This window comes from Anabrus simplex, chromosome 12 (genome assembly GCF_040414725.1).
Source record: "Anabrus simplex isolate iqAnaSimp1 chromosome 12, ASM4041472v1, whole genome shotgun sequence".
Taxonomy (NCBI): domain Eukaryota; kingdom Metazoa; phylum Arthropoda; class Insecta; order Orthoptera; family Tettigoniidae; genus Anabrus; species Anabrus simplex.
Window position 1 is genome coordinate 75,695,946 of NC_090276.1, and position 27,595 is coordinate 75,723,540.

At 39.9% G+C, this 27,595-nt stretch overlaps 1 protein-coding gene across 1 annotated transcript in view; it reads left to right on the plus strand.

Moving 5' to 3' along the window:
- LOC136884154 (cilia- and flagella-associated protein 157) overlaps window positions 1–27,595 on the plus strand; it is a 140,505-nt gene that overhangs the window by 54,715 nt on the left and 58,195 nt on the right. Inside the window, exons 4-6 of the mRNA XM_067156195.2 lie at window positions 9,573–9,675; window positions 21,727–21,880; window positions 22,627–22,750. Of these exons, the coding sequence (XP_067012296.2) occupies window positions 9,573–9,675; window positions 21,727–21,880; window positions 22,627–22,750 (381 nt within the window). The remainder of the gene's footprint in view (window positions 1–9,572; window positions 9,676–21,726; window positions 21,881–22,626; window positions 22,751–27,595) is intronic.

Here is a 27,595-nt window from a genome sequence, read left to right on the forward strand (position 1 = left end):
TAATGCGGAGTGTGGCTGGGTCTTTAAATTAGGTTAGGTAGAGTTAAGTATGAAGTGCAGAAACAGAGCACAAGGATAAAGTTGCAACATGAGCAGGTGAATGTAAACAAAGTCCAGACTGGTGATGTAAGGGAGTGTGGACTCAGCAATCCGGAGTGGGTCAAGTAGAAGTATAATAGCGGTGAAGGAATGTGTCGCGACGGCAAGGATGAATGTGACGAAAGTGCTGAGTGAATAATGGACACGAGAGGTGTATGCTAGAAACTTGAGGCAGTGACGGGGCTTTTTCTTCTCACAATACAGCATAGTAGGAGATGGTAAGGCAATACCCATAAGAGGACGGGGTGGGGATGGCCCCCCCCCCCCCCAATTAAAGAAGGGAGAATTAGACGAGATAAAGATGGAGAGTGGCTCCAGTTGCACGTGGATGACCGCAAAAAGGAATGGTGAGAAGAAAAAGCATTGTCATCTGGTTGGATTCTTGGGGCCTTCCTTAGGACCTCACGGTTAGGGTCGGTCATGTCATCATCGGGAGGGCGGCCTTCTTCTCACCAGGGGTGATGACACGGCCGGACAGTAGCAGTAGGATATCTTATAACTATATTTTATTGTAATAACATGTACGGGAGTGGGAATAGAAAAATTTAAGGGTGACGATGGACGTGGCATGAAGTTACTGAGGATGACTGCCGTGGTGACCCTATCCTTAAGTGTCACAGTTCCGGAGTATCCGACGAGCTTCATGTCATGCCCAAGAAGTACATTTGGGATTAACACTAGTATTTTTTTTTTTTTAGGGTATTATTATTTTATTTTATTTGTAGTTTGTTTTGTCAATTTATGTGTGTGGAGTTTGGTGGCTTAGGATGGACATTGTTATTTTTCTCATTCAATGGATCGAGGGTATTTGGTTACTGTGATCTGGAGAAAAATAATAAAGAATAATAATAGCTTTAAACCCATCCCAGAGTCTGTAAATATCATTATTATCATATGTAAATGTTAATACTTCTTTAGCCTTAGTCTCCTCCTCTATCTGGACATTATCCTTGTAACCAACAATCTTTGGGTACTGCTGACTGAATACTTCTGCCTTTTGAAGATCCTCACATACACACTCCCCTTGTTCATTAATTATTCCTGGAATGTCCTTCTTGGAACCTGTTTCTGCCTTAAAATACCTATATATACCCTTCCATTTATCACTAAAATTTGTATGACTGCCAATTATGCTTGCCATCATGTTATCCTTAGCTGCCTTCTTTGCTAGATTCAATTTTCTAGTAAGTTCCTTCAATTTCTCCTTACTTCCACAGCCATTTCTAACTCTATTTCTTTCCAGTCTGCACCTCCTTCTTTGTCTCTTCACCTCTCTATTATAATAAGGCGGGTCTTTACCATTCCTTACCTCCCTTAAAGGTACAAACCTGTTTTTGCATTCCTCAACAATTTCTTTAAACCCATCCCAGAGTCTGTTTACATTTTTATTTACCGTTTCCACCGATCATAGTTACTTTTTAGAAACTGCCTCATGCCTGCTTTATCAGCCATATGGTACTGCCTAATAGTCCTACTTTTAAGACCTTCCTTTCTATCACATTTATTTTTAACTAGCTGCCTCTGTGGATCCGTGGTAGAGTGTCAGCCTCCGGATCCCAAGATAGCGGGTTCAAACCCGGCAGCGGTAGTCGGATTTTTGAAGGGCGGAATAAAGTCCACTCGATACTCCATGTCGTACGATGTCGGCATGTAAAAGATCTCTGGTGATACATTTGGTATTTACCCGACAAAATTAGTTAAATCTCAGCCATAGACGCCCAAGAGAGATCCGGTTTACTCTGTCTGTCATATAGTGGGCCTAGAGTAAAATGGAACGTCGAAATTGACGAGCAGACAGCCAGATGGCGTCGAATCGAAATGTCTGCATACGGTAGCTGAGGCTATACGATTATTATTATTATTTTTAACTACGACAAAAACAGCTTCATGATCACTAATACCATCTATTACTTCAATTTCTCTATAGTACTCATCTGGTTTTATCAGCACCACATTCAGGATATTTTTCTCTCTGGTTGGTTCCATCACTTTCTGAATCAGCTGTCCTTCCCATATTAACTTATTTGCCATTTGTTGGTCATGCTTCCTGTCGTAGAATTTCATGTGTCCCATCTTTAACTTTTTCTTAGCTTACAAATTCTTCTTTCACCAGAATGAACACTCCTCCTCCCACCATTCCTATCCTATCTCTACGATACACACTCCTTTTCCATTAGAAAATTTCTGCATCCATTATATCATTTCTCAGCCATGATTCAACTCTTATTACAATATCTGGTAAATATATATCTATTAAATTACTCAATTCTATTCCTTTCTTTACAATACTTCTACAGTTCGACACAATTTTATGTCATTCCTACTTGGTTTCCAGTTCCCTGTTCCCTTATCACCGCTCCCTAGGCCCCCTGTTTCCCTGAATCTACTTCCCTATTACCCATCCAAACAAATTTCCTAACTGCGGTTTAAGTGAAGGCCATCTGAGCACAGATCCCTATCTCCTACCCACCCATTAGGATCTAGAAATTTCACCCCCAGTTTCCCACATACCCACTCCATAGTCTCATTTAAACAATATGGAGCACTACAATAGGTGCATCTGGCAAAATAAATATCTGAACAATCCCCAGAATCACATTCTTGAGGTCAAACTCAATCACATTCTTGAAATTCAGCCATATGTGCAGAAGTATGGTACCCAATCATCTGCCATAAGTACTGAAGCATAAGGCAATAATCTGGAGCAGATAACTGGTTATGAATAACAGAACTCATTTTTGTTATGAAAATGCAATTTCCTAGTTTAGTATTGAATCTTTGTGCATTTAGTTTATACTGCCGTACAAGCAAAGGCTGATTGCATTTGGTTGTTTCATGCATTTACCTGCCATGTGAGCACTTCAGAAATCACATAGCAATAAACATGTCTGGGTATTTTTGATATTGTTGCAAATAACATTGAAGAAAAAGTATTTTCCAACTTGGCGCTAGCCTCCAAATATAGGCCCTATATATTTGATGGATGACTGTCTTCAGTATCCTTTTTTTACGTTCAGACCGAAAGCCATTTTCTAAGACAAATGTGCATTTTTTTTTTTTTTATAGGTGTCTTCACATTAAATCTTTTACATCTGTTGTAAAACTAGGAGTTGTATTGTGTACAGTCTGAACCAAGACAACTGTTGATTTTTCCCCTTTTCTAGATAATGTCAAACCAGTACTTATTTCATAAATAAAGCCACTTTGATCGGAATTCCAACATTCCAGTTACATGGCTGGGTACAATACTCCTGCTGTATGCCGCCTTCTATTTTAAAACTTGCAGTTTTCTTGGTTTACTTCTTGAACAAAACCGGCCCCACACTCGTGAATATCTTGGTCTTCATGAATATCTCTGCTTGTCATGAAAGTACTGAAATATTTTTGGCAAGTTGTGTATTCTTTCATGAGATTCTTATAAAATTTGCAGAACATTTAAAATTTGTGTCCCCATTTTCTCTTGCTTTTTGCATTGCTCAGTAATGGACATATTTTCTGCTGTTCCTTGCCATATCAAATTGTGATAGAATGCTTTGTTTTATTGCTAGTTCTTTAATTGCCTTGTTTCCTTGAAAATGTTGTTAATAATGCCTTTTTGTTGGTTGACATAATTAAATATTACTTTGATGTTTGATACACTTTTCGGAGATGGATGTTGCTTCAGTAAGGCGCTGAAGATCATTGCTTGGAGGTGTATGGCATTTGTCATAAATACATCTAAGATATTCTTCTAAAAATTTAGCTAAAATGCTAACAGCGTTGGATTTCTTTTCCAGGGACAATTAATATTCATCACAAGAACTGCTAGCTTCTCGTAAAGGGGTACTGATTCAAAGTACTTCACTCCAAGATTACTGATCACTGTATCGTCTACATTTTCTTTGTCCACTATCCTATCCAGTGTTATTGCTGTTGAGCAATCAATTGAACTGTCATGTTTCTGAATAATCAGATCCACTAAAAACATTGCAAAAGTGCAATCATCCCGTTGTACACACTCTTCCATTGGAAAACGCCTTCTTAAGTCATGATATTTAAAAAGTTCCAGATATTAATGGTTTCATTTCAACTCCCCCTCCTCCAAGATTACAAGCACTGTTAGGGACAAACCAAGTGGTCTGCAAATAAATGCCTTTGCAGACTTGTCTAGAATTGTGAGAGGGCTCTGTGTACACAGTTTTTACGAACAAATTCCATCCCTCGTTAGAGGAGCTGCAGACATCACCGCTAAGTGAGACGGCCACTTTACCCCAGGAACTAACCTGCTACTGGTGTGTGGTGTAGACTGAGTGAATCTCAGGGCATGTGCCTCCCTACAATTGGAAACGTTCAAAATTGTTTGACGTTCTGTCTAGGAATCAGATCCACATCCTTCTAGGTGAACAGAACGTGCCTTCACTAACTCGGCTAGGCAGCCCCTTATTAACACTCCAGGTCGGTTTGAAAAGCAGTTTTATTGAATGGTAATATACATAAATGTTTCTGTTGTCACATGACAATAGTACCTTCAGATCAGGTGGTGCTAACAAGAAATCAGACAAGTCTCTTGTCGATATACCCTTGTCTTACACATGGACACAACATGCAGGATAACTGCTGTATGGACACTCCACACTCCCCCACCAATTGGTCTGAATCCTGTTAAGAGCACTCCAGTCGGGTGTGGGTCTGTTTCTCTTTAAATAGGACCAAAGTTAAGGGCTCGTGTTCAACTTCCATTCTTCCTTCGAGTGGGTATTTTCCTCAGAATGTCTGTCTGTTAAGCAGACCCTACACGGTCAGTAATACTGTCAGTACCGAAAAATATTGACAGTAATACTGATCGCGTGTGGACTGGAATGATGGAATGAAGGCCAGTACTGAAGCAGATCCGGATTTCCTGATCTGCAAGCGTCAGTACTGTAGAGTGGTGGGGATACTGACAGTTATACTGACCGTGTGAGTGCGCTTGTCATTATTTTTGTCAGTATCAACGGAGCAGCGGTGGACGACAAATGCGTTTCTCACCAAGGCCAAGTAGAGGTGCCTGTGGAACCGTCAAGTAGGCCTATTGCAAAAGTATATCGAGCTATATGAAACGCTGCCAGAATAAACGTACTTAACACAATACTTTACATGTTTCCACAACTGCTGTACTGATGGAAACTGGTGACATTATAGCAGAAAACTTTAAATCTTCAAAATTTATACCAGTTGTAAGATACCTCACTGTCACCGCTAATCTCTCTGCCACCGATAAACAGCACCGCATGTTTGTATTTTGCCTTATTACAAAAGGCTCTACCAATCTTCAAAATTTATACCAGTTGCAAGATACCTCACTGTCACCGCTAATCTCTCTGCCACCGATAAACAGCACCACATGTTTGTATTTTGTCTTATTACAAAAGGCTCTACCATTCGTAGTAATTTCGAAAAAGTACTCTCGCGCATTCGGAGATAGTTCTGATAATCTTCTGCTTCCGTATATTGTGTTTCCCTCAACACTTCATATGAGAATACTTTTCTCTTTTCCTAAGCCAATCTTTAACCCATCGTTTACGTTTAAAACTGCGTTTCGTGCAGTACTAATATAATAGCTACAAAATGCCCGTCTTTTACGATCCATTTTGATAGAATACCGCAATTGCATGTTATAAATCGCATTCCGTAGTGACGGTTATTGACTTTATTTGTAAAGTGAGAATGCCGCAATGGTAAGCTAGTGCACTGGTACTGACCAAAATATTGACAGTAATAATGATCGTGTAAGGTCGCTACAATATTGATGCGTACTGTCAGTATTATTGACTCAGTATTACTGATCAGTATTACTGACCGTGTAGGGTCTGCTTTAAACTCTGGGTGTAACGAACTGGTGGATACCTGGACTTGAGGCGGTTGCTATTGAGATCAGGGATATTGTGAATAGGCAGGTCAATAAGCAATGATACCCAGTAATGCAAAAATTAAACCTTCTTGAGGCTGGCTCAACTGGATAAAACCATATGCAATAAAATTCACAGATTATAAGTCACGCAAAGGAAGAAACAAGTGCAAATCAATTCATATATAGAAAGCTAGGAACATGGAAAGGAACTCGTTATAAGATAAACGCAATGACAGTGGCAAGTCGCACTCTTACCCATGCTTGGAAACATACAGTTTCCATGCTAGAGGTACAACAATTTCAGATTGAGTATTTATATCTCATGCCCCTGCTGGGTGAAGGAGTGATAGTAATTGAATTAGTTGTGACTTGGTTAATCATGTGTAATCAACTGAGCTCGTTGGAGGAGGTGTATCGTGAGGGACAGGGTGTGTTACGTGCGCCGCCTGGTGATCGTAATACTGTAATCACGTAACTTAAGCACCGTGGTTGCACACCGGCACACATAAGCTCGGTACATAGATGTAATCGCTCCTTCTTGCAGTGTTTGCACCTGGTTTTCATGGGCGAGCAGTGGCGCATAAACCGAGGATCGCTCGACTAAACGCTCGTCACCCGTGGACTCTAGAACAGTGCGAATGGCGAATTGTGCTACGCACTGAGGCAGTCCGATGGTTATGGCGAATGCTAGGTGAGTGCATTGTTCTCACTGGCAGAGGGCGCATTATGGTGTGGGCTTTTTTTTCATGGTTTGGTGTTAGTCCGCTGGTCTTAGTTCCTTGGAACTCTATTAAGCAGTATTGACTAGTGGCCTGTTGAAATGGGAGTGAATGAATTCAGATGGTCAGTCCAAAGCCATGATCTGAACCCAATTGAGCATCTCTGGGATGTGTTACAGTCAGACGAAACTGTACGTCATGTTGGAGGAGGAATGGAAGAAGATACCGAAACTGAGTGGAAAGTCTCCCTGTTATAGTGGTGAAGCCAGTACGTACAGGATCAGGGGGATGGAAGGCAGATCAGTTCTTGAGTCGTAGAACACTCTGTTATCTAGTTCAAGACGGTAGTGCTCACCAGAACTCCTCTTCCTCTCTTACTGATGTGCCATTTCCTATTCTATCCTCATCCTGCTTCGTTATTCTTCCTTTATATGTAAAGAAAATTTATTAATACGAGGCGTGTTTTTTAAGTAAGGTCTGTTTGAAAATAAGTACACAACGATAGGTTATTTTAAAAAAGTAAATTTATTTTCAGAAAGTACATACTTCACTCTATTTTTCGACATAGTTGCCAAGTTTGTTCAAACAATTGTCATACCTCGTAACCAATTTTAAAGTACCCTCTTCATAGAAACTTGGTGCCTGCTCCGACAACCCAGAGTTCACTGCCGTTTTCATGTCGTCGTCATCATTGTAATGGTTGCCACTGAGGTGATGTTTGAGGTGGAAGAACAGACGGTAATCGCTCGGCGCAAGATCAGGACTGTAGGGTGGGTGGTCTAAAACTTCCCAGCCAAAACTGTCCAATAAATTGCGGGTCTGACCTGCAATGTGAGGTCTTGCATTGTCATGGAGAAGGACAATTCCCTTTGTCAGCATGCCGCGTCTTTTGTTTTGAATCGCTCTGCGTAGCTTTCTCAGGGTTTCGCAGTATGCTTCTGCATTGATAGTGGTTCCTCGTTGCATGAAGTCGACCAACAGAACACTGATGCCATGATTTTGCGCTGGAACAAGTCTATTTGGCCTTCACCTTTACAGGCGAGTGTGTGTGTGTCTCCATTCCATGCTCTGTTGCTTCGATTCGGGCGTGATATGCGAAACCCATGTTTCGTCTCCAGTTGCGATCTGACTCAAGAAGAAGCCATCACCTTCTTCGTCATAACGAGTCAAGAACTTCATCGCACACTCAAATCTTTGGTTTTTGTGGTCCTCTGTTAGGAGTTTCGGGACCCAACGGGAGCACAGTTTCCTAAACTTTAGGTATTCAGAAACAATGTTGTAAAGCACTGATTTCGACACGTCAGGAAATTCGTTTGAGAGACCTGTTATTGTGAAGTGCCTGTTCCTCGCTTCAGCTGAAGCCACCAAATTGTCTGTAATCAAAGAAGGGCGACCGGAGCGGACGTTGTTACGGCCATCTTTGAATTGTCGTACCCACTTACGCACTTTGCTTTCACTCATAACAGTATCACCATACACTTTGCAAATCTGTCGATGAATTTCTTCAGCAGACAGGTTCCTTGCTGACAAAAACCGTATCACTGACCGAACCTCACACGCGGCAGGTGAGTTGATAGTCTTAAACATTTTGAAACCACAGAACAGAACCGTACAGGTTAGCTACAGAGATGAAACTAAGCACAGTTGTTCCCGAGGCATGCCGGTACACGACGCATGTGCTCCTTGCAATATCCGCATGAACTACTTGTGTCTACAACAAAACGGACCTTACTTAAAAAGCAGGCTTTGTATGATGTAGAGGAAACAACAAGTGACAAATAAAATCTTTTACAGGGTGTTACCAAATGTGGGAAATAACTGTACACCTCAAAACAACTCATAAAGGCCCTATCAACATATGCCGTATGGTCGCCTCTTATAGTTACTAGCTGGAAAGGGGGGTAGTTTGTGTTTAGGATTACGTTAGGAGTTAGGCATACCAGTACTTCGCCAGTGCGTGGAACAAGGTTGTTATCGAATTTGTGGAATTCATGGAGTGTTCAAAGAGGTGCCATTTTCAGGCGCTGGTGGACATTTTGAAGAATTTTTATATTAGAATGCAGTATCCCTGCTGGTACACCAACATGGTGAGAGCTACTTGATGTGGGGATGTGCCAGGTAAGACCACTATCAATACTTACCATACAAAGTTGGTAAGTTTGTTACTTGTACACGTATGTTCATAGGGACATTTTGTGTTGTTCAGGGTGTATTATCCACCCTCCAATTACTTCCCACATGTTTGGGAACACCCTGTATATGAGATAAGAACATGAAAAGGAACACAGCGGTAGGTCAGTGTGGGGATAGGTGACGAGGACGAACATTTTCACGTAGACAAGCTTTTTCCTTATCAGTTCCAACTCTTTTATTTCTCTCTGCCCTCAGCGAGCTTGTTTCTGCTTTCCAGCTTCATCAACCCTCACTGCGTCCGGCTCCATGGCTAAATGGTTAGCGTGCTAGCCTTTGATCACAGGGGTCCCAGGTTCGATTCCCGGCAGGGTCGGGAATTTTAACCATCATTGGTTAATTTCGCTGGCACGGGGGCTGGGTGTATGCATCATCTTCATCATCATTTCATCTTCATTATAGCGTGCAGGTCACCTACGAGCATCAAATCGAAAGACCTGCATCTGGCTTGCCGAACATGTTCTCGAACACTCCCAGCACTAAAAGCCATACGCCATTTCATTTCAACACTCACTGCGGGCCATCTTGACAGGTATTCGATCCTTTTGTGGGAAGTATGGAATAAGTTGGATAAAGACAGGGAAAGAGAAGAGACAGTGTGTGTTGAGGAAGCAGAATGTGCTGGTTATCTTATAACATTTCATAGTACAAATCATGAAAGGCAATACTGATACAGGTTTATTTTGTTCCTACAGTCGCGAGATGCCGAAGTGGAGATGTACCAGGAGAAGATTGCTAAAATGGACCATGATTTCAAAATCATGCACGAGCATCTTACTTCTGACATTAAACTTCTCAGTAAGTCTTTTTCTTACTCTTAAGGAGACTGTGGCTATATTCAATGTTCCTGTTCTCCTAATCCATGAGGGGTAGTGTTCACTGACCTTTACAGTCATTTGAGATTACACTGAACCTTTAAAATACGAAATTGGTATATATGATTGAAATTTGGAATAATATTAATGAAAGACTAAATTTTGTAGAAAAAAAATTAAGTTATACATCCTTTTTATTTCCAAAATTTCCAGTACTAGAGGTTCAGTTTATGCACTGAAATATTATTAAACTGTTGTAAATGTTTCAGAAACCTAGGTCTTATGGTGCCAGAGTACGGTAGATGTGGAAAAATGTTAATTCTCAGAAAAGTTGGATAAACTTAAGTTGTTATAATTGACAGCACGCTGAAAAGATGTACAGTACCTTAAACATACTCCAAACCACGAACCATTAGCCGACTTAAAGACTGTAGTAGTCTCTTGAGATGGCTGCAAACTTCAGCGTATGAAGTCCAACCAATCCAGTAATATTTAGTTCATGTCGCATGTCAAAATTTACACATTTTTCTTGAATGCCGATATACTTTCAACAATTGAAAACAAGTTCTAAACTGATTTTCATAATAAATTATACAACATTTTAAACAGAAAAATCCAAATAATTTAATGAGCTACTTTTCAGCAAAAGTCTTATTTTTCACATTTTTGTATGGCGTGATTGATTCCAGTGGTGCACTTGCTTCCTGTTCTCAAGATCGTAGGATAGAATCCCAATAGGAGGAGTCGTCGTCGTCATGAAACCCTCCAGCTTGCCGGGTAGGGTGGATGTGAGAAGTATGTACTTCAATTACAGTTGAAATATGTCATAATAATAGTACCTACATTGTTAGATGTACATCAGTGGCATACAACCTTTCTTGACAAGGAGTCACTACCGTCGTCATGGATTGGTTTACGGGCTGCATGCTTTAATTTAAAATTATATTGTTTATATATTCATTTCATATTGGTTATACGTATGAATAATTATGAAATTATAATGATTATGACCATTAAGTAAGCTAAATTGAACAAATTAAATATATTTAATGTGACTTTTATTATTATATAAGGGTGGGCTAATTTCCAAATCTACATATTTTAAAAGAAAACCACACAAACTTAAAACTTGGGAACATCATGATTGGACAAAAGGGGAATGGTAGCTAGACCACGTATGTGTGGACAAATTCTTTCACAAGGAAGTCCACAATGTCAAAGTTCTAAGAGGAACGGACACTGGTTCAGATCATTACTTAAATAAAATCAAGATTAAATTTACTCCAGTAAGAAAAGACAAAATAGAGTTGGAGAGAAAAGGACATACGACCCTCATCAGTTAATCCAGAATGCCCAATATCAGCAAAGAACAAGAACTACAAGACTAACAGACAATTTAGATGACCTAATACAGATTCTTAAAGTGATGCAGAAGATCTAGTTCCAATAATTCTAAGGAAAAGACATGCCTGGTAGACCTCTGATTGTGATAGAATTCATGAAGAAAGACATCAAGCTAGGTTGAAATTTCAAGCCCACAAAACAGAAGAAAATGTCACTTATCTCAAAAATGTCAGAAAAGAATTACCCAAACTATTAGAAGAATTAAGAGAAAATATCAAAAAGATTTAATAAACTCTATTGGGGAAAATTATTACAAAACCAATTCTATAGATTATTACAAAGCCTTTGGTAAAAAATTGCAAAAATACAACCCCTCCATATAGTTCTTGAAAAATAAAGATGGAAAAAATGGTGCATAACAATAAGGAAAATGCAGAAATCATGGTGGAAGCATGTAACAAGCTCTTGAACAGTGATGAACTTGAAAAACTCTTATTAATTGATATGCATACTCTGGAAAAAACTAAACCAGAAAATATAAACCCACCTACAGCAAAAGAAGTTGAAACAGTGCTTAAGGAAATGAACTACATAGTGTCTGGAAAAGACCAGGTTTTTGCAGAGATGTGGAAATATGCTGGCAGTGCGACTTAGACATCCCTCCATATGATATTACAGAAGATTTGGCTATCCGAAAAATTTCCAGAACAATGGACAACAGCTATAATTAATCCAGTTCATTAGAAAGGTGAAAGAAGTAATCCAGAAAACTATAGAGATATTTCCATCCTTGACTGCACGTATAAGATTTTCTCTTAAGATGCTATATAATCGAATTAATGAACAACTTGATCAAGAGTTAGATGAATACCAGGGAGGCTTCAAACCTTTGAGAAGGTGTTCTGAACAAATAATAACTTTGAAGCTAGTCATGGCATATTACAGAAAACGAAACAAGCCCCTTTCAATAATGTTTATAGATTTCAAGAAAGCTTACGACTCCATCCACAGACCATCATTATTAAAAATTCTAAGACATTTCGGACTTTGACCAAAGCTAATCAGATTAATTGAACTTACTCTAATACAATTTCTAAAATTAAGTTCAGAGGAGAACTTTCTGAACTATTCTTGGTAACAACCGGTTTAAGATAGGGGACGGATTGTCGCTTCTTCTTTTTAACTGTGCACTAGAGTACGTTATGAGGGAATGGTACAAGAACAACTCAAAAAATATAAAAATTGGAACCTAGAAGGATAACATACATTTCAGCTGTCTAGGATTTGTTGATGATCTAGCTCTTCTGGCCAATGATGTTAAGGAAACAAAACAACAAATAAAATCTTTACAGGAAATAGGTCAGAATATTGGTTTGAAAACTTCATAAGAAAAAACAGAAATTTTGCTAACTCAGCTTCTGCTTGCAAACAAAATTAAGCTGGGAGATCAAGAAATAAAACTTGTAGAAAAATTTAAATATATAGGTGAAATAATCACATACAACCTGAACAAAAGACCAGCATGGCAAAATAGAATAGATAAACTGGTTACAGCACAGCATGTTACCAAGAATACATATAATAAAAAGTGTCTCTCAATAGCGAGAAAATTGAAACACTACAAAACAGTCACCCTGCCTCAAATTACATTTGCAAGTGAAACATTATTCAAAACAACAAACACAGTTGCAATAGATAGAGTACTCAAGTTAGAAAGGAGAGTAGTGAGGACCTGTTTAAATAAAAATTATCAAGTAAACGGATTCTAGAGACTAGCTTCCAGTGAGACTTTTATAAAGAAATAGAACCTATGACTAGCACAATGAAAAAGAAACAAATATCATTCTTAGGGCATATAATATGGCATCAGAAAATAGAATCAGTAGAAAAATTATGGAAGAGTAACAGTAAGAATAATATTAGATGGATCACAGAACTTAAAGTAGACTGGGCGAGTTGGCCATGCAGTTAGGGGCGCGCAGCTGTGAGCTTGCATCTGGGAGACTGTAGGCAGTGCTGAAAATGGTTTTCCATGGTTTCCCATTTTCACACCAGGCAAATGCTGGGGCTGTACCTTAATTAAGGCCACGGCCGCTTCCTTCCCATCCCTAGGCCTTTCCTGCCCCATCGTCCCCATAAGACCTGTCTGTGTTGGTGCAACGTAAAGCAAATAGCAAAAAAAGCAAACTTAAAGAAGACATGCGAGAGTTACATATTACAATAGAAGATTAAAAATACAAAAGAAATACATTCAAGATATTGAAAGATAAACACACTAGACTACAGATGAAAATCAACATGCAGAGAATAGGAAGAGTGATTCCAGAAGCAGAAAGAAAATTATGTTCAGAAAGTATGAAACAGTATAGGGCTGACAAAAAGAAGACAAACCTCCATAAACCTGACTCAAGTAGTCCTATGTTGGCTATAAAATTAAAATTAATTAATAAATAAGGGTGAAAATACTTTTAATATAATTATACTACTGTTGTACTTGAATTCTCCACGGTTCAGGCGGTAGCGCATCGGCCTCTCACCGCTGGGTTCCGTGGTTCAAATCCTGGTCACTCCATGTGAGATTTATGCTGGACAAAGCAGAGGCGGGACAGGTTTTTCTCCGGGTACTCTGGTTTTCCCTCTCATGTTTTCATTCCAGCAATACTCCAATATCATTTTGTTTCATCTATCAGCCATTAATCATTGCCCCAGAAGAGAGCGACAGGTTTCGGCAGCCGGCACAATTCCTATCCTCGCCGCAAGATGGGGCTTCATTCATTCCATCTCTGACCCTGTCACTGACTGGAAATCAGGTTGTAGGTTTTCATACTACTCTTGTACTTAAGTATCTAGGCAAGTACATGTCAGTGTGACACTTGGCACTGCTTCTTATGAACAAGGCTTCCAATGTCAGAAGAGAATTTTCTAGACGACTGTCGGTCATTCGCCCGCTTCACATGCTTCATTCCAGAGAACACTTGTGGTGAGAGTCAAATTGCCTGTCTATAAATAAACACACTCCATTTGTAAATTCTTATAAACCTCTTCTACTAATGGAGAATGAGGAAGAAAACAGATTGAAGCTAACAAGATTCTCTTTGAATTCTTAAAATCTAGTATTGAATTCATTACATAATTCTGACTAAATTCCTGTAATTTTGAACATAACACTTTTTCAGGGTTAGGAAATGTGCAGAGTAGTTTGCTTTCAATTGTCATTCTCGAAGTTGTAATTTTATTTTGAAGGCCTTATATGTGAGAAGGGCTCATCTTATCTTTACGTTGGAGATGTAAATTTAGTTCATTCAAATGTGTTGTTATATCACACATCCATGATGGGTCATTGAACTTGATAATAGGTTTTCCCTTTTCATCCATAAATGTTTGTATTTCTTGCTCTAACATTTCACCTGACTTCAGTATATCTCTTCTACTTCTGAATCAGGACTCTTCAAGAAATTCTATGTGTCACAGACCTTGCAATCACAACTTTAACAACTTTCAAGACATTATTTGAATTCAGTAAATTGACAGATTTTTCTTGGTGTAGTATGCTATGGTATATCATTAGAGATGTATTTCCCAGCTTAGCTACTTTGACGTGGAGTAATTTAACTAGGCTATTTCACCGCCCTAAAAATTTAGGAGCCCTATCAGTTGTTGTACATGAAATATTGGTCATTTTCATTTTGAGCTAGTTCGAAGTGTCATTTAAATTAGTGGCTTTTGTGATGTCTTTAGGAGGAACAATAGCAGCTAATTCTTCAGTAATATTGAAATATCAACCCCCTTTAGGAAGATCGCTAAATTGGCAGTTTTGCTAATATTGCAACTCTCATTGAGTGCAAGTGAATAGCATTCAGAATTTTTAGCTAAACATTTTAAAGTAGAGAGGTCTGGCAGGGTATCCCGCTAAGGTAATGGAGTAAGACCTTACAACCAGCGACTCAACGCCGAGTGTCAGGCCGCAGCAAATAACTTGACCCTCTGGTGGGGTCAATGGCTTTGGGCAAATGAGTTCCTTTTAGTGGGCTGATGGTCCCGTCAGTGGCAGCCATCACACATTAGGCTCAACTTTTCTTGAGCTGATGGCAGTTTTTTGCAGTTCTGGTAATTATCAAAACTCATGCTTCATAGGCTGTGACGAATGGCTCCAGTATCATTGTGTGTGGGTCACTTCCTTGCAAGCTGTGATCCAAGCAATTTCTCCTGCCATTTCCTTTAGAAGTCCAATGGCAGTGGGATAAGAATGGTTGTACCAGGTTTTGGGTGAAACTGGGAACTCCTAATCTGGTGTGTGAGACCCGTGACTACTCGGAGATCCGGTCCTGCGTCTGTGACTGGGCCAGCATGTTCAGGATAACTGCTGCTCACCCTGAATGGGAAAGGCTAAACATCGGTAGTGACACTTGTACCTGGCTGGAAACGCACACCCAGAAGGTCACTCCAGTTTTTACAGATGGAAACTAAGAAATGACTATATGAACATGACTGTTGGGTCATGGTTTATCACAATTCTAGTGGACTTAAAAGACAAACAGAGAAAAGAACAGTTCTCATTACCCAGGAGATTGTTGCTCTGAGTGAAACTAGAGTCCAGCTCAGACTACACCATCTTTTGGAAAGGACAGGATGCAGGAGAACCATGCATCTATGATGTCAGATTTGTGTGAAAGAACATCAGCTCGCTCCTATTGCAGTCCGTGAAGGACTCCATTCTTCAAATTCCTCTTGCAAGAGATTGTTTTATCACTCCTTGCTCCACCTATGCTCCCATTTTAGACAACGGTGAAGGTTTCCAAGAATCAGTTCTACCACTAGTTGTATTAATAATAATAATAATGTTATGGGCTTTACGTCACACTAATTACTTTGACGGTTTTCAGAGATGCCAAGGTGCTGTAATTTAGTTACAAGTGACTATTCTCATTTTGGTTCCGTATTGAAGTTGACGTATGTCTCAAGTATTATTACAATATTATAAGTCCACCTGTTCAATACAATACAATATGATCCACTATTTCATATGGTCAAATGTTTTTTATACATAATACATAAAAGTCAAAGGTACATGTTTCACCCTCCTTAGGGGCATCATCAGCCTATATCAATCTTAAAAAATAATAATAATACATATACTTATAAATTATAGGTTGAAATGTTGAAAAATGGTTTCGTAAAACATTATACAATAACATCTAAAACAACGATAATGCACCAAAGTATGTTAAAAGAGAGTGAAATTAACAGTTTGAAGATTAAAACGTGATAATACTAGAAGTCGAAAACCCAGTCAAGCTAGCGTTGCTGTAACAACCTGACGTACTTAATACGCTCCGTACGAAAAATCCTGAACATTTCTTCCAACACATGTTTCAACGGAATTATATATCAACTTGACTATCTTTTAGTTCCATTCGACTCCCATAATTTCCGAACTCCGCTAGCTTTGACATACGTTTTATCACAAGCATCGCCTCTACAGAAGTTCCATTTTCTTCTTGACTTTCAGATATCCCAATCATATACATTTTAAACTTGTTTATTACATTCACACTTCCGTTTTAAATAACTGAAAGTGATTTTACCACCTTGGATTCAACTTGGGAATTGAAGAAACATCCCCCTTTGATGATTGTTTTTATACTCAAGGCTTTCACAGTCTTAATGATATTATAAAAATATGGATCCATTTTAGTTTTAGACTCTCAAAATCTCATGTTTAATCACGTTTTAATCTTCAAACTGTTAATTTCACTCTCTTTTAACATACTTTGGTGCATTATCGTTGTTTTAGATGTTATTGTATAATGTTTTACGAAACCATTTTTCAACATTTCAACCTATAATTTATAAGTATATGTATTATTATTATTTTTTAAGATTGATATAGGCTGATGATGCCCCTAAGGAGGGTGAAACATGTACCTTTGACTTTTATGTATTATGTATAAAAAACATTTGACCATATGAAATAGTGGATCATATTGTATTGTATTGAACAGGTGGACTTATAATATTGTAATAATACTTGAGACATGCTGTAATTTAGTCCCGCAGGAGTTCTTTTACGTGCCAGTAAATCTACCGACACGAGGGTGATGTATTTGAGCACCTTCAAATACCACCGGACTGAGCCAAGATCTAACCTGACAAGTTGGGGCTCAGAAGGCCAGCGCCTCAACCGTCTGAGCCACTCGACTCGGCTACCACTAGTTGAAGTGTGTTCTCGCCAAGATAGCTACTGAAGATAAACTTTTGTTGCTTGGCGATTTTAATGCCAGGGTGGGAAGAGAGAATCCATTATGGGGGAATGTCATGGGTAGTCAGGGTGTTGGAAGCTGCAGTGCAAATGGACTACTTAGTCTCTTCATCACCAGTATGGAATTCCGCTTACCTAACCGCTTTAAGACCATGTTGGTGCATACACACTCCAAACACTAGCATCTCATTGACAATGTAAGGAAGAGAAAAGACTGATTCAATGAAAATAATGAAGCGTCATCAGTGCCAAGGGAATGCATACCTTTCTCTTCTTCAAGATCCATCCTCCATGGAGAAGAAAGCATGCTTTCAAGAGCTCAAATAAAAATGTCAGACCAGAAAATCAAATAGCAACTGGTGACAATAAAATGCCAAATAACTCCAAAGTCTGTCAGATGCCAGAGACCGAAGGAACTTTTATGTTGGGATAAAAGAGCTGTATGACCCTATTCACTCCTCATCAGGTACCCTGAAAGCTGCTGAGAATACTACCATCCTTATTGCCAGTCAGGACATCTTGAGCTGCAGGAACACCGCAGTTCTAATGCTGCTGTCGAAGACTTCCTCCAACGTGTGCTACAACTTACTCGAACCTTATTCATTGAACTCCAGTCTTTCATTTGCTGCTCATATAATGCCTTTTAACTGAAACCCAACTGGTGATGAAAGTTTCATGTCGATATATCAAACTGTGTATGAAAATGTCCCTAATACATTTCATATCTTGTCCTCATTCCATACTTGGCACTTCCCACACTATTCATGTCAATTAGTTTTCAATGTACAATAGATCCTGAGCCTCAACTTTAGAATAGTCTTCCAGCAATGTCAGGAACTCTAAGACAATTAAGATTGCATCGCTGAAAACCGCTGACTGTGTTTTGTCACTGGTGACATACAGTAGGATGTGTGATTGCACTCTTGTGGTACAAGCAATATCGGTTAGTAACATTGTCATTTGCTGTTTATTCATATATAATTGATATAAGCATTCTTCTTCTTCTTCTTCTTCTTTCAAATGGGCCAACTAAGGACCACAACTTTCTTGCTTAGAGCGAGCCTTGGCTATGCCCGGTAATTGCACATTCTCTGTCTGTGTTGCTCGTTTGTCTTTTTTGTCCGGAGCGTGCCTGTCATTTTTTTGAACCTTTTTTGTCTCTGAATCCTTCTGAGAGTTGATCAGTGTCTGACAATTCCTGCAGGTCCATTAACCATGGTGTCTTAATCTTCTTGTTCTTCCAATAAGTGAAAAGCCACTCAGTCAGCTGGTCAGATGTCTCTTCCTGCCAAGCGTGTCGCCCCTGTATTTGCCGTTTTCTTTGACTGGTCCCAGATCTTCCTCTCCTTGCTCTCCAGTTTGTCAGGCAGGCCATTCCTGTTAAGGACCCAATTCTCAGAGGTATACAGAGTTTTTGGGTGGATGCTTGATAGTGTCCAAGTTTGGTATTCTCGAAGAGTTTCCTCTTGATGTAAGTGTTCTTGGTCAGTTGGTGTGCCACCTCTAGTTTATTTATCCAGGTTGTTAGCACAACCCCTTCTGAAAGATTGGGTTCTATCCATACCCTGACTTCAGCTATTGGCTTTCTCGGTTTTGCACTGTTACAGCTGTAGTTGACTGAGGGCCTCACTGATGTTAGTAAGGAACTTAGTCTTCTCTAGTAATGTTACCTTAGCGACCTGGTACGTTGGGCTGCATCACTGCTGTTTCTGTTGGGCTCACCAGAAGTGCTGAATCATCTGTGAATGACAGGCAGTCTATGATAGTCCCTCTCACTGGCATCCCATATAAATCCTTTTCAAGACTCTGCACATTGTATGGTATTCATATATTTTCATAACATGATCAAACCAGCGTAAGCAAGATTCGATCAACTTCTCAGAAAAGGTTTTTGCTGTAAATCTCCCTCTAATGTACTCATTCTGTTACACCACAACTTCATTGTAGCATTTTATATCTCTATGACACAGGGTTTCTTAAGGGACAAGCAGATCAGTACTGTCTTTTAAACCAAAATTACCGGGCGAGTTGGCTGTGCGCGTAGAGGCGCGCGGCTGTGAGCTTGCATCCGGGAGATAGTAGGTTCGAATCCCACTATCGGCAGCCCTGAAGATGGTTTTCCGTGGTTTCCCATTTTCACACCAGGCAAATGCTGGGGCTGTACCTTAATTAAGGCCACGGCCGCTTCCTTCCAACTCCTAGGCCTTTCCTATACCATCGTCGCCATAAGACCTGTCTGTGTCGGTGCGACGTAAAGCCCCTAGCAAAAAAAAAAATTAACCAAAATTTGCTGCTACTAAAGACATAAATAAATTGATTTTTTTTTTTTTTTTTTTTTTTTTTGTCAGGGCTTTGATGACATTCATAACATAGTCAATGATCAGAAGCGAGCAACATCAGTTCCCTCTTCAGTGTCTTGAGTGATGTCTTCCACTTGGAGAGATGTTGTGTTGTTCCTCAAGACAGGTCCTGAAGAACTGTTGTTGGTTGATTATAGACGGCAGTGGTGGTATTGAGAAAACTCTTACTTGACTTCATTGTCTGAAATGGAGTTTGATGTCCAGATGATTGTAGTCCACCTTCATTCATCTTATACCTTGCCACAACCTCTTGGCTTATATCAGGTGGAAAAATACCAGTTAGTGGGGGTTGTTTTCAGGCACCCCGTAACCACTCGACAGGTTTCATTGAGAGCTACATCCACCCTCTGAACTGAGCTTCCAAAGGGTGCTGGGACTTTCTGACAAGTGTTGATGCAATGCTCAGTCCAGGGTAACTCCCAAATACAGGGTGGCACATGAATTGTCACACACCAGAAACTGTTTATAGAATACTTAATATACAACACATTTCATACATGGTATTAAAATAGTTACTGAAATGTGTATGACTAGACAGTATGGCCACCTTCTGGGTGTAAAATCACTTTGAAACCTCTCTATGACACAGTCATATCCACACTCAGCCCTTAGAAAAGAGTCAGAATGGCCACTTGCAGTTGTAGGACATTTTCTGGTTTCTGGCCATAGATTCAAATGTCCCCACAGGAAAAAGCCGTAGTGGTTAATGGGGTTATGTCTTGGTCACAGTGGGCCATATTGAAAATATTTGGCATCACATGGGGCTCAGAATGTTCATGCAGGAAGTCCAGAACAACATTTGCTGTATGCTGACGAGCTCTGTCTTGCACGAACTACTAGTAGTTTTGTTGCTGGGAGTTATGGAGGGAAACTATTTTGCAACATGTTCATGTAATGCACACTGTTGACTGTGTCATTGAAAAAGAATGGCCCAATAATTCCATGGCTGGAAATTGCAGCTCAAACGCGCACTTTGAACATGGTGGTTCACTCGCACTAAACCGGACATTCTGGTTGTTGACAGTACTGTTGAGGTACACGTATAACCATGTGTGTGCAGCATGGGATCACCTTCTGCAATAGCCCACATAGCAAACTGTATTCGCCGTTCCTTGTCACGCAATGTTATTATTTTTCTTTTTGCTTTACATCGTACTGACACAGATAGGTCTCATGGTGACAATGAGACAGGAAAGGCCTAGGGAGTGGGAAGGAAGCAGTCGTGGCCTTAATTAAGGTACAGCCCCAGCATTTGTCTGGTGGGAAACCACTGAAAACCATCTTCAGGGCTGCCGACAGTGGGGTTCAAACCAACTCTTTCCTGGATTCAAGCTCACAGATGCGCCCCCCCCCCCAATCGCACGGCCAACTCACCCGGTTTGTTATTTTGTGAGTTATAATTTTATATGGGAAAAGTTCAATGTCAGACTGCAGTAATCTCTGAATTGACCGTCGAGAAATGCCCAACTGAACGCAGGCATTTCTGCTGGATCTGAGCCACAGTCGCTCTCACAGCAGCAGGATTCTTCAGTGAGCAGATGTGGTTTGACATGAAGTCATTTTATCTCCGTGGCACTGCATTCTGTTTCAAATCAGCTGGCCAGTCTTCCGGCCCACCACTTACCAAGATGAACAGGAAAACGTTGCCAAGTCTGGGATGCACTCGTTGTTTCCTCTTAAAACACATTCATCTTCTGTTCACACGTCAGCCTCCTCTTGGATGCCATGCTCTAAAACCAGAAGCCGGTGTACATGCCCCACTTGTGCTGCCATCTCTTAAATAAGGCATGAACTAATTCTATAAATGACAAAAGGGTATTGTTCTGAGCCCAGATTTACACATTTTATAAGCCATTTTTGGTGTATTATATTTTGTGCACCGCCCTGTACTCTGGAGAAAAACAGTGCTCCAGTTGTTTACCCTCCCACTCTGCCCAAAGCTTACAAGAGGGGCTGGATAATTCTTACATTACTTTGCATCGGTCCCAAGCTCCTAATGTTGCTGACCAGTTTTTAACCATTTTTGTTCCAGTGTTAATGTTTCACTAATTCTTTGCTTTTATCTTGGTAGGTGGAAAACTAAACGCGCTGGAAGAGTTTCGCATACAGAAGGACGATCTCATGAAGAAGTTCAAACAGCAAGAGATCGACATGCAGGAACAGGAAGAGAGACACAAGCGCACCTTGTATGAAATAGAAAGGAAATTTGTCATTGGGAAGGACAAGTAAGTTTCAGAAAGCAAGTTCCATAGTTCATTAGGTTCTATTTTCAAAGTATCTCTGTGTAGTTCAGGTGGTTGGAGATTGATCTTTGTTAATTCATACAGGAATTTGAGACTGAATCTCAAGACAGTGATTTTTAATTATGTGTCAGTAATATATCACCAGGACACCACTGCAAAATTTTAATACACTACACGTTAAATAATTTATTCAGAAATAGTTTTATTATAACTTATGTTTCCACTGAAGATGACACTAAAATGAGTCAAAACATGTACATCTTTATAGATGTATTATTATTATTATTATTATTATTATTATTATTATTATTATTATTATTATTATTATTATTATTATTATTATTATTATTATTATTAACAACTTTCTTACCAGTTGGCCGTGCGGTTAGAGACACGCAGCTGTGAGCTGGGAGATAGTGGGTTCGAATCCCACCATTGGCAGCCCTTAAGGTGGTTTTCTATGGTCTCCCATTTTCACATTAGGCAAATGCTGGGGCTGTAACTGAATTAAGGCCACGGCCACTTCCTTCCCACTCCTAGGCCTTTCCTATCCCATCATCGCCATAAGACCTGTCTGTGTCGGTGCAATGTAACATGGGCAGTTATGTGTATAGGATAGTTATACAAATTGAATACTATTAGTTGGATTAAATCAGTTTTCACATTCTCAGTTGATCACTATGAAACAGAGTGACTTACATGAAATGTGAATTTAATTATTTTAACAGATTGGTGAAGGAAATGGAGTCTCGACTTGTCAAACTTTCTGCTGACTTCCGAGATGCTACAGAGATCCGCATCGCAGCAACTACGCATCATGCCATAAGAGAAAATATTGCTATAAGCAATGAGGTAACCACCTATCTTTATCTAATAACTAATACATACAAAGACTGTCCCAGGTATAGTTGATTTGCATTATTGCATTTTAATGGCATTCACTGATGTGGTTATTGTGTAATGGATGCTCAGGACATCTGCTCTGGATCTCTGCTTTTCAGCGGGAGGATATGCAGCACCTGTGGGGAATGAATCTTTTCATATGATAAAGACGTTGATCCCCATGGGGAACCTGATGTATTTGTTCCGAATCTTTTCATGCCAGACGAGTTGACACTACCATCTAGAAGCATCCAGAATAGTAAGTGGATGTCTGCAACCAAACTCTGTCCTCCGTTAGACATAGCTCCACTAGGGTTGGGCACTCTGTCCCTGTTTCGGCACACTGTGCCGGTGCACAGTTGTGTTCCGCTGTTCCGGAACCCTGAGTGTCAATTGTTCCGAAACATTCTGAAGCAAGACCGAGATAGTCACTCGCTATCTTGTCGGCAGCACCACTATGCACTGCCCTTCGCCTACTAGCTGACTAAGAAACAATGTTAGGTTTTGGTCCACCCAATCAATATTAGTGCCTGCGTGACCCTCAGATGATTGGTAATGAGACAAAGTCTCATAGTACATTCGCACTGCCGGTGGCTCCAAGTAGCCTACGCAGTGGCCTTCACAGTATGCACTAGCCATGCGTCTTGGTGGGTGCGCTCTTTCCCAACTGATAAGCCCAATTTAGCACACTGGGGCAAAATTCTGGCAACCAGGAATGGGTTAGCTGGAAAATTTATAATGTCCAATAACTGACCATTTATATTGGTATTATAAAATTACTCATTCGGGACAAATATTTCGGCTTCTCTATGGAAATCAACATCTGTATCATGGTTTTCACTTGCCGTGAAGTTTTATCCTGGCCCTAATTACTCACAATACAGGCCGATATATTCAACTGGTGAAAATATCCTTGGATTAATTACTTTTAAACACCTGTACAGGCACTGTAACCATGTTATGTGTATTTCATATTGACCAAAAAAACTTAATGTAAAAGCATCCTTTAAAAATGATTATTGGGTGCGAATTTCAGTGTTTTGACTGTTCCTTCACCTTCCGTACAGCTTTATGCTAACTATAACTACACACAACACGTCCGGTACAGTAGCACTTTCCTGCTGATGCAGAGCATGTCATGTTGTCTGACGAAGTTCTCTCTACTGCGCAGTTACAGTCCCGTGAGCCATGTGCCGGCATACTGTACTGAAACACTCCACCTCAAGCTCCTAATTTTTCGGAACAACTGAATGTATAATACCAATATAAATGGTCCATTATTTGTGCTAGGTTGGGCTCGTCAGTTGGTGCCTAGCACACCTACCAAGACGCATGGCTAGTGCATACTCTGGAAGCCACTGCGTAGGCTACTTGAAGCCACCGGCAGTGCCAATGCACTATGAGAGACCTTGTCTCACTACCAAAAATTGATGCCTGCTTGGCCATCATATGATACAGATGTTGATTCCCATAGGGAATCTGAATTCAGGACAAATATTTCATATTCCCAATGGGAATCAACATCTATATCACAAACAACTGAATGTTCCGGTCTGCCCAACCCTAAGCTCCACCTCACACGCGTAGGAGTGTGGCTGCTAATTTAGAAAGAGTGAAACAGTGCAGTGACGTTCGTCATTCTCTTTATAGACAGCAACCTGCTTCTCAGAGACTTTGGTCATATAACAACAACTCCATTGTTGTGCTCTCCAGAAAGTGCGAGGCTTACAAGGTAGAAGTAGGAACTATGTCTGCCAACAGCAGAAGTAATGGAAGAACCTGCCGTATACCACCTGGAAGTATCTCAGATGTGGCTTCATGAATCAGTTGTGCTCCCAAGATGATACAGAGGCTGCAAGGACCAGAGGTGTCCTCGCTGCTGAGTTCTGGAAGAATCGTGTTTCAGCCAGACATGGAAGGACATGAAGATGAATTAATGAAAGGAAAGGGAATAACCAAATATACATCAAAGACAGGAAACTAAATAGGATGACAAGACAACAGAAGGGCTGAAAAGAACTTTTATTGTTGTGTGGATGTCAAGCTTGACTGTCTGTCCTGTCTTTGTGTTCCCATGGAGTGTGGTTAGAGGGAAGATGGAGTTCACAGTGTTATTACAGAGGACGGATGGGGGAAGAATAAAGGGACCAGTAGGAAAGGGAAATATAGAGTGGAGGATAGGAAGAAGGAGGTGGGTTCTGCTGTTGTCAAGGAAGTTAAGGGATACTGGGAGAGGAGGGTGGGTTGGCTGTTGAGAGAGCTCTTGCATTATTGTAGTGATAAAGTAGTGAAAACCTATTGAAATAGCTTAATTTTGTGTAGATCTGATTCATTTAGTGCTGTTTATATAGTGGTGTTTAGTGCTTGTTGGTAGAAATTGGGAGTAGTAATAATTATTTAAATTTTGTAACAAGTAATTCAGTTGGTCTTCAGTAAATTACGTTTTCTAGGTTAAGTAGGCTAGCTAGGTGCACCTTGTTTCGAATTTAGGTTTAGGTAATACTTTAGGTAACAATATTAACTTTAAAAATATTTGTAAATACCGGTATCTGTAGGTTCGTTGGTTGTACTTACAAAGGCAGATTATCATAAGGAATAGTACCGTAACTTCTGCAGCAACTTCTCCGGTATTTCGTATAGATATACGTTCAAACTATCGCGAAGGTAATAATTTACTACATTAAAAAACACGGTACGCCTGTAAACTTCCATTTAAAAAGAAGTTAAAGAGATTACACGGTAATAGTTAACAGTCGTATTGTTATTGATTATTGTCGCTCCTCGTATTCAAATATTGCATTGTTGGCTACAGTCGTGAACAAAGGGTGTAGTGTAGTCAAGTAAATATAAATAAAAATCAGCTGACCTTGTATTCCATTCATTTGTACTTCTGAGTAGGTAGTTAGTATCCGTAATTTATATTTTGCTCCCTCAATCTTTCAGTATTTATGAGCGGTTAGCTAATAATAATAAAGTTCATATATCCCAGTAATTGCAGTTCAAGTCCCTGGAGTAATAGTAGTAGTAGTTTTGACAGAAATATTTGAGAAATTATTGTAGACAACCTCGTATTTTTCAGTAGGCGTAATTAAGGACACTTTTTTTTTCTCCGTCCCGTGGAGTAGGGAAAATAATAGTAATCCACCAGCTGTAATAATCACATAACCACATTTCAGTAGAATTGTAGTGAAGATAAGGTATAATATATTAGATAGTATCTTGCCAGTTATATTCGTGTTTTTCTTCGTGTACGGCAATCCTTTTGATACTTGAGCATTTAACCAAACGCAGTATAGTGTAGTGTAGATACATTGTAGTATAGATACAGTATGGTACATTTAGATAGTGCCGTATCTTGCCTGCTATATTCATGTGTTATCTTTCGTGTGTATCTATTAGACCCTAATACTAATAATAATTTGTCTAAGCATTTAGCTTCGTTGGTAATCTTTGAGTACAGTAGTTCGTGCAAATTTCATTTCTGTTGTGCTTAAGTTAGTAGTGACATACGGTACGGTACCGGTATCGTAATTGGGATACGTCTGAAAGTAGTTTAAAAATTACTGTAGTGTACTGTACAGTAGTATACGAGTAATATCCTATTAGAATTTAGTGTGCTTATTTTATTATTGTAAAATATTTGTGTAGTACTGGTGTAGTAGAGGTATCCGTAGAAACTCTTACTAAAATATTGTTGAAATTAGGATAGGCTTAATTGCAGTTTGGAATTGTGTAGTTCTTGTGTATTACTTTCGATATTCAGTAATTAACAGCAGTTTTTATCCTGTTAGGGGTTGTAGGATAAAAAAAAATAGAGCACAACTAAGTAGTATTGTAGTGTAGTCGTATATTAATTACCTCATTGTTGTGTACTATCCCAGACAATATATCCCTCCGTTCATTTATTTTTTTGCGAATAAGTTACTTCATTTTTTAATTTATAATTTTTCCCCCCGTAAAGAATGGCTAAGGAGCGCGAGTGTACATATTGTGGGTGTGGTGAGGCATTGAGGGGTATGAGGGAGGAGTTGGAAAGTTTGAGGGAGATAATTAGGATTCTCACAGAAGACAGGAAGGAAGATAGGACTCCCTCAAACAATGTACAGGTTACAGTAGGTGTACAAGAGAGAGAGGAAGGAAAGGGAGGAGTTGTAGAAGACAGGTGGTCTAATGTTCTAAGGGGAAGGAGATTGCAGGCCAAGGGCTCTATTCAGGATCAGAATTCAGGACAGGTGTCTGTGCGAAATCGGTACGAGTCACTCCAGGTAGAACAACAGAGGGAAGATGAGGGACAGGGAACTGTTGCTGAGATGCATGGAAGTAGGAGAAAGGGAAAAGGTAGGAAAGGGAAATGTAGAGTAGAGGATAGGAAAAGACAGGTGGAACAGGGTCATGGGAAGGAGAAAAGGGAGGAGGAAGTAGCTTCTGCAGCTATCAGGAAAGATAAGGCTGACCAGGAGGGGAGGGGATCAAATGAGGTGGGTAGGGTTGAGGCTCTGGTCATGGGGGATTCCATCGTTAGACACGTGGGGAAAGTGTGTGGAGGAAAGGGAACCAGGGTAGAATGTTATCCAGGAATTAGGTTGAGGCAGATGTTGAGGAAAGTAGAAGAGAGGGAGGAGGGGAAGGAGAAGGTGGTAGTGTTTCACGTTGGTACCAACAACATAAGGCAAGCTGATTGTTATTAGTGGAATACTGTGTAGGAGGGATACTGACTGGAGGGTGATTGGGGATTTAAATGAAACTATGGAGTGGGTATGTGGGAAACTGGGAGTGAAATTTCTAGATCCTAATGGGTGGGTAGGAGATAGGGAT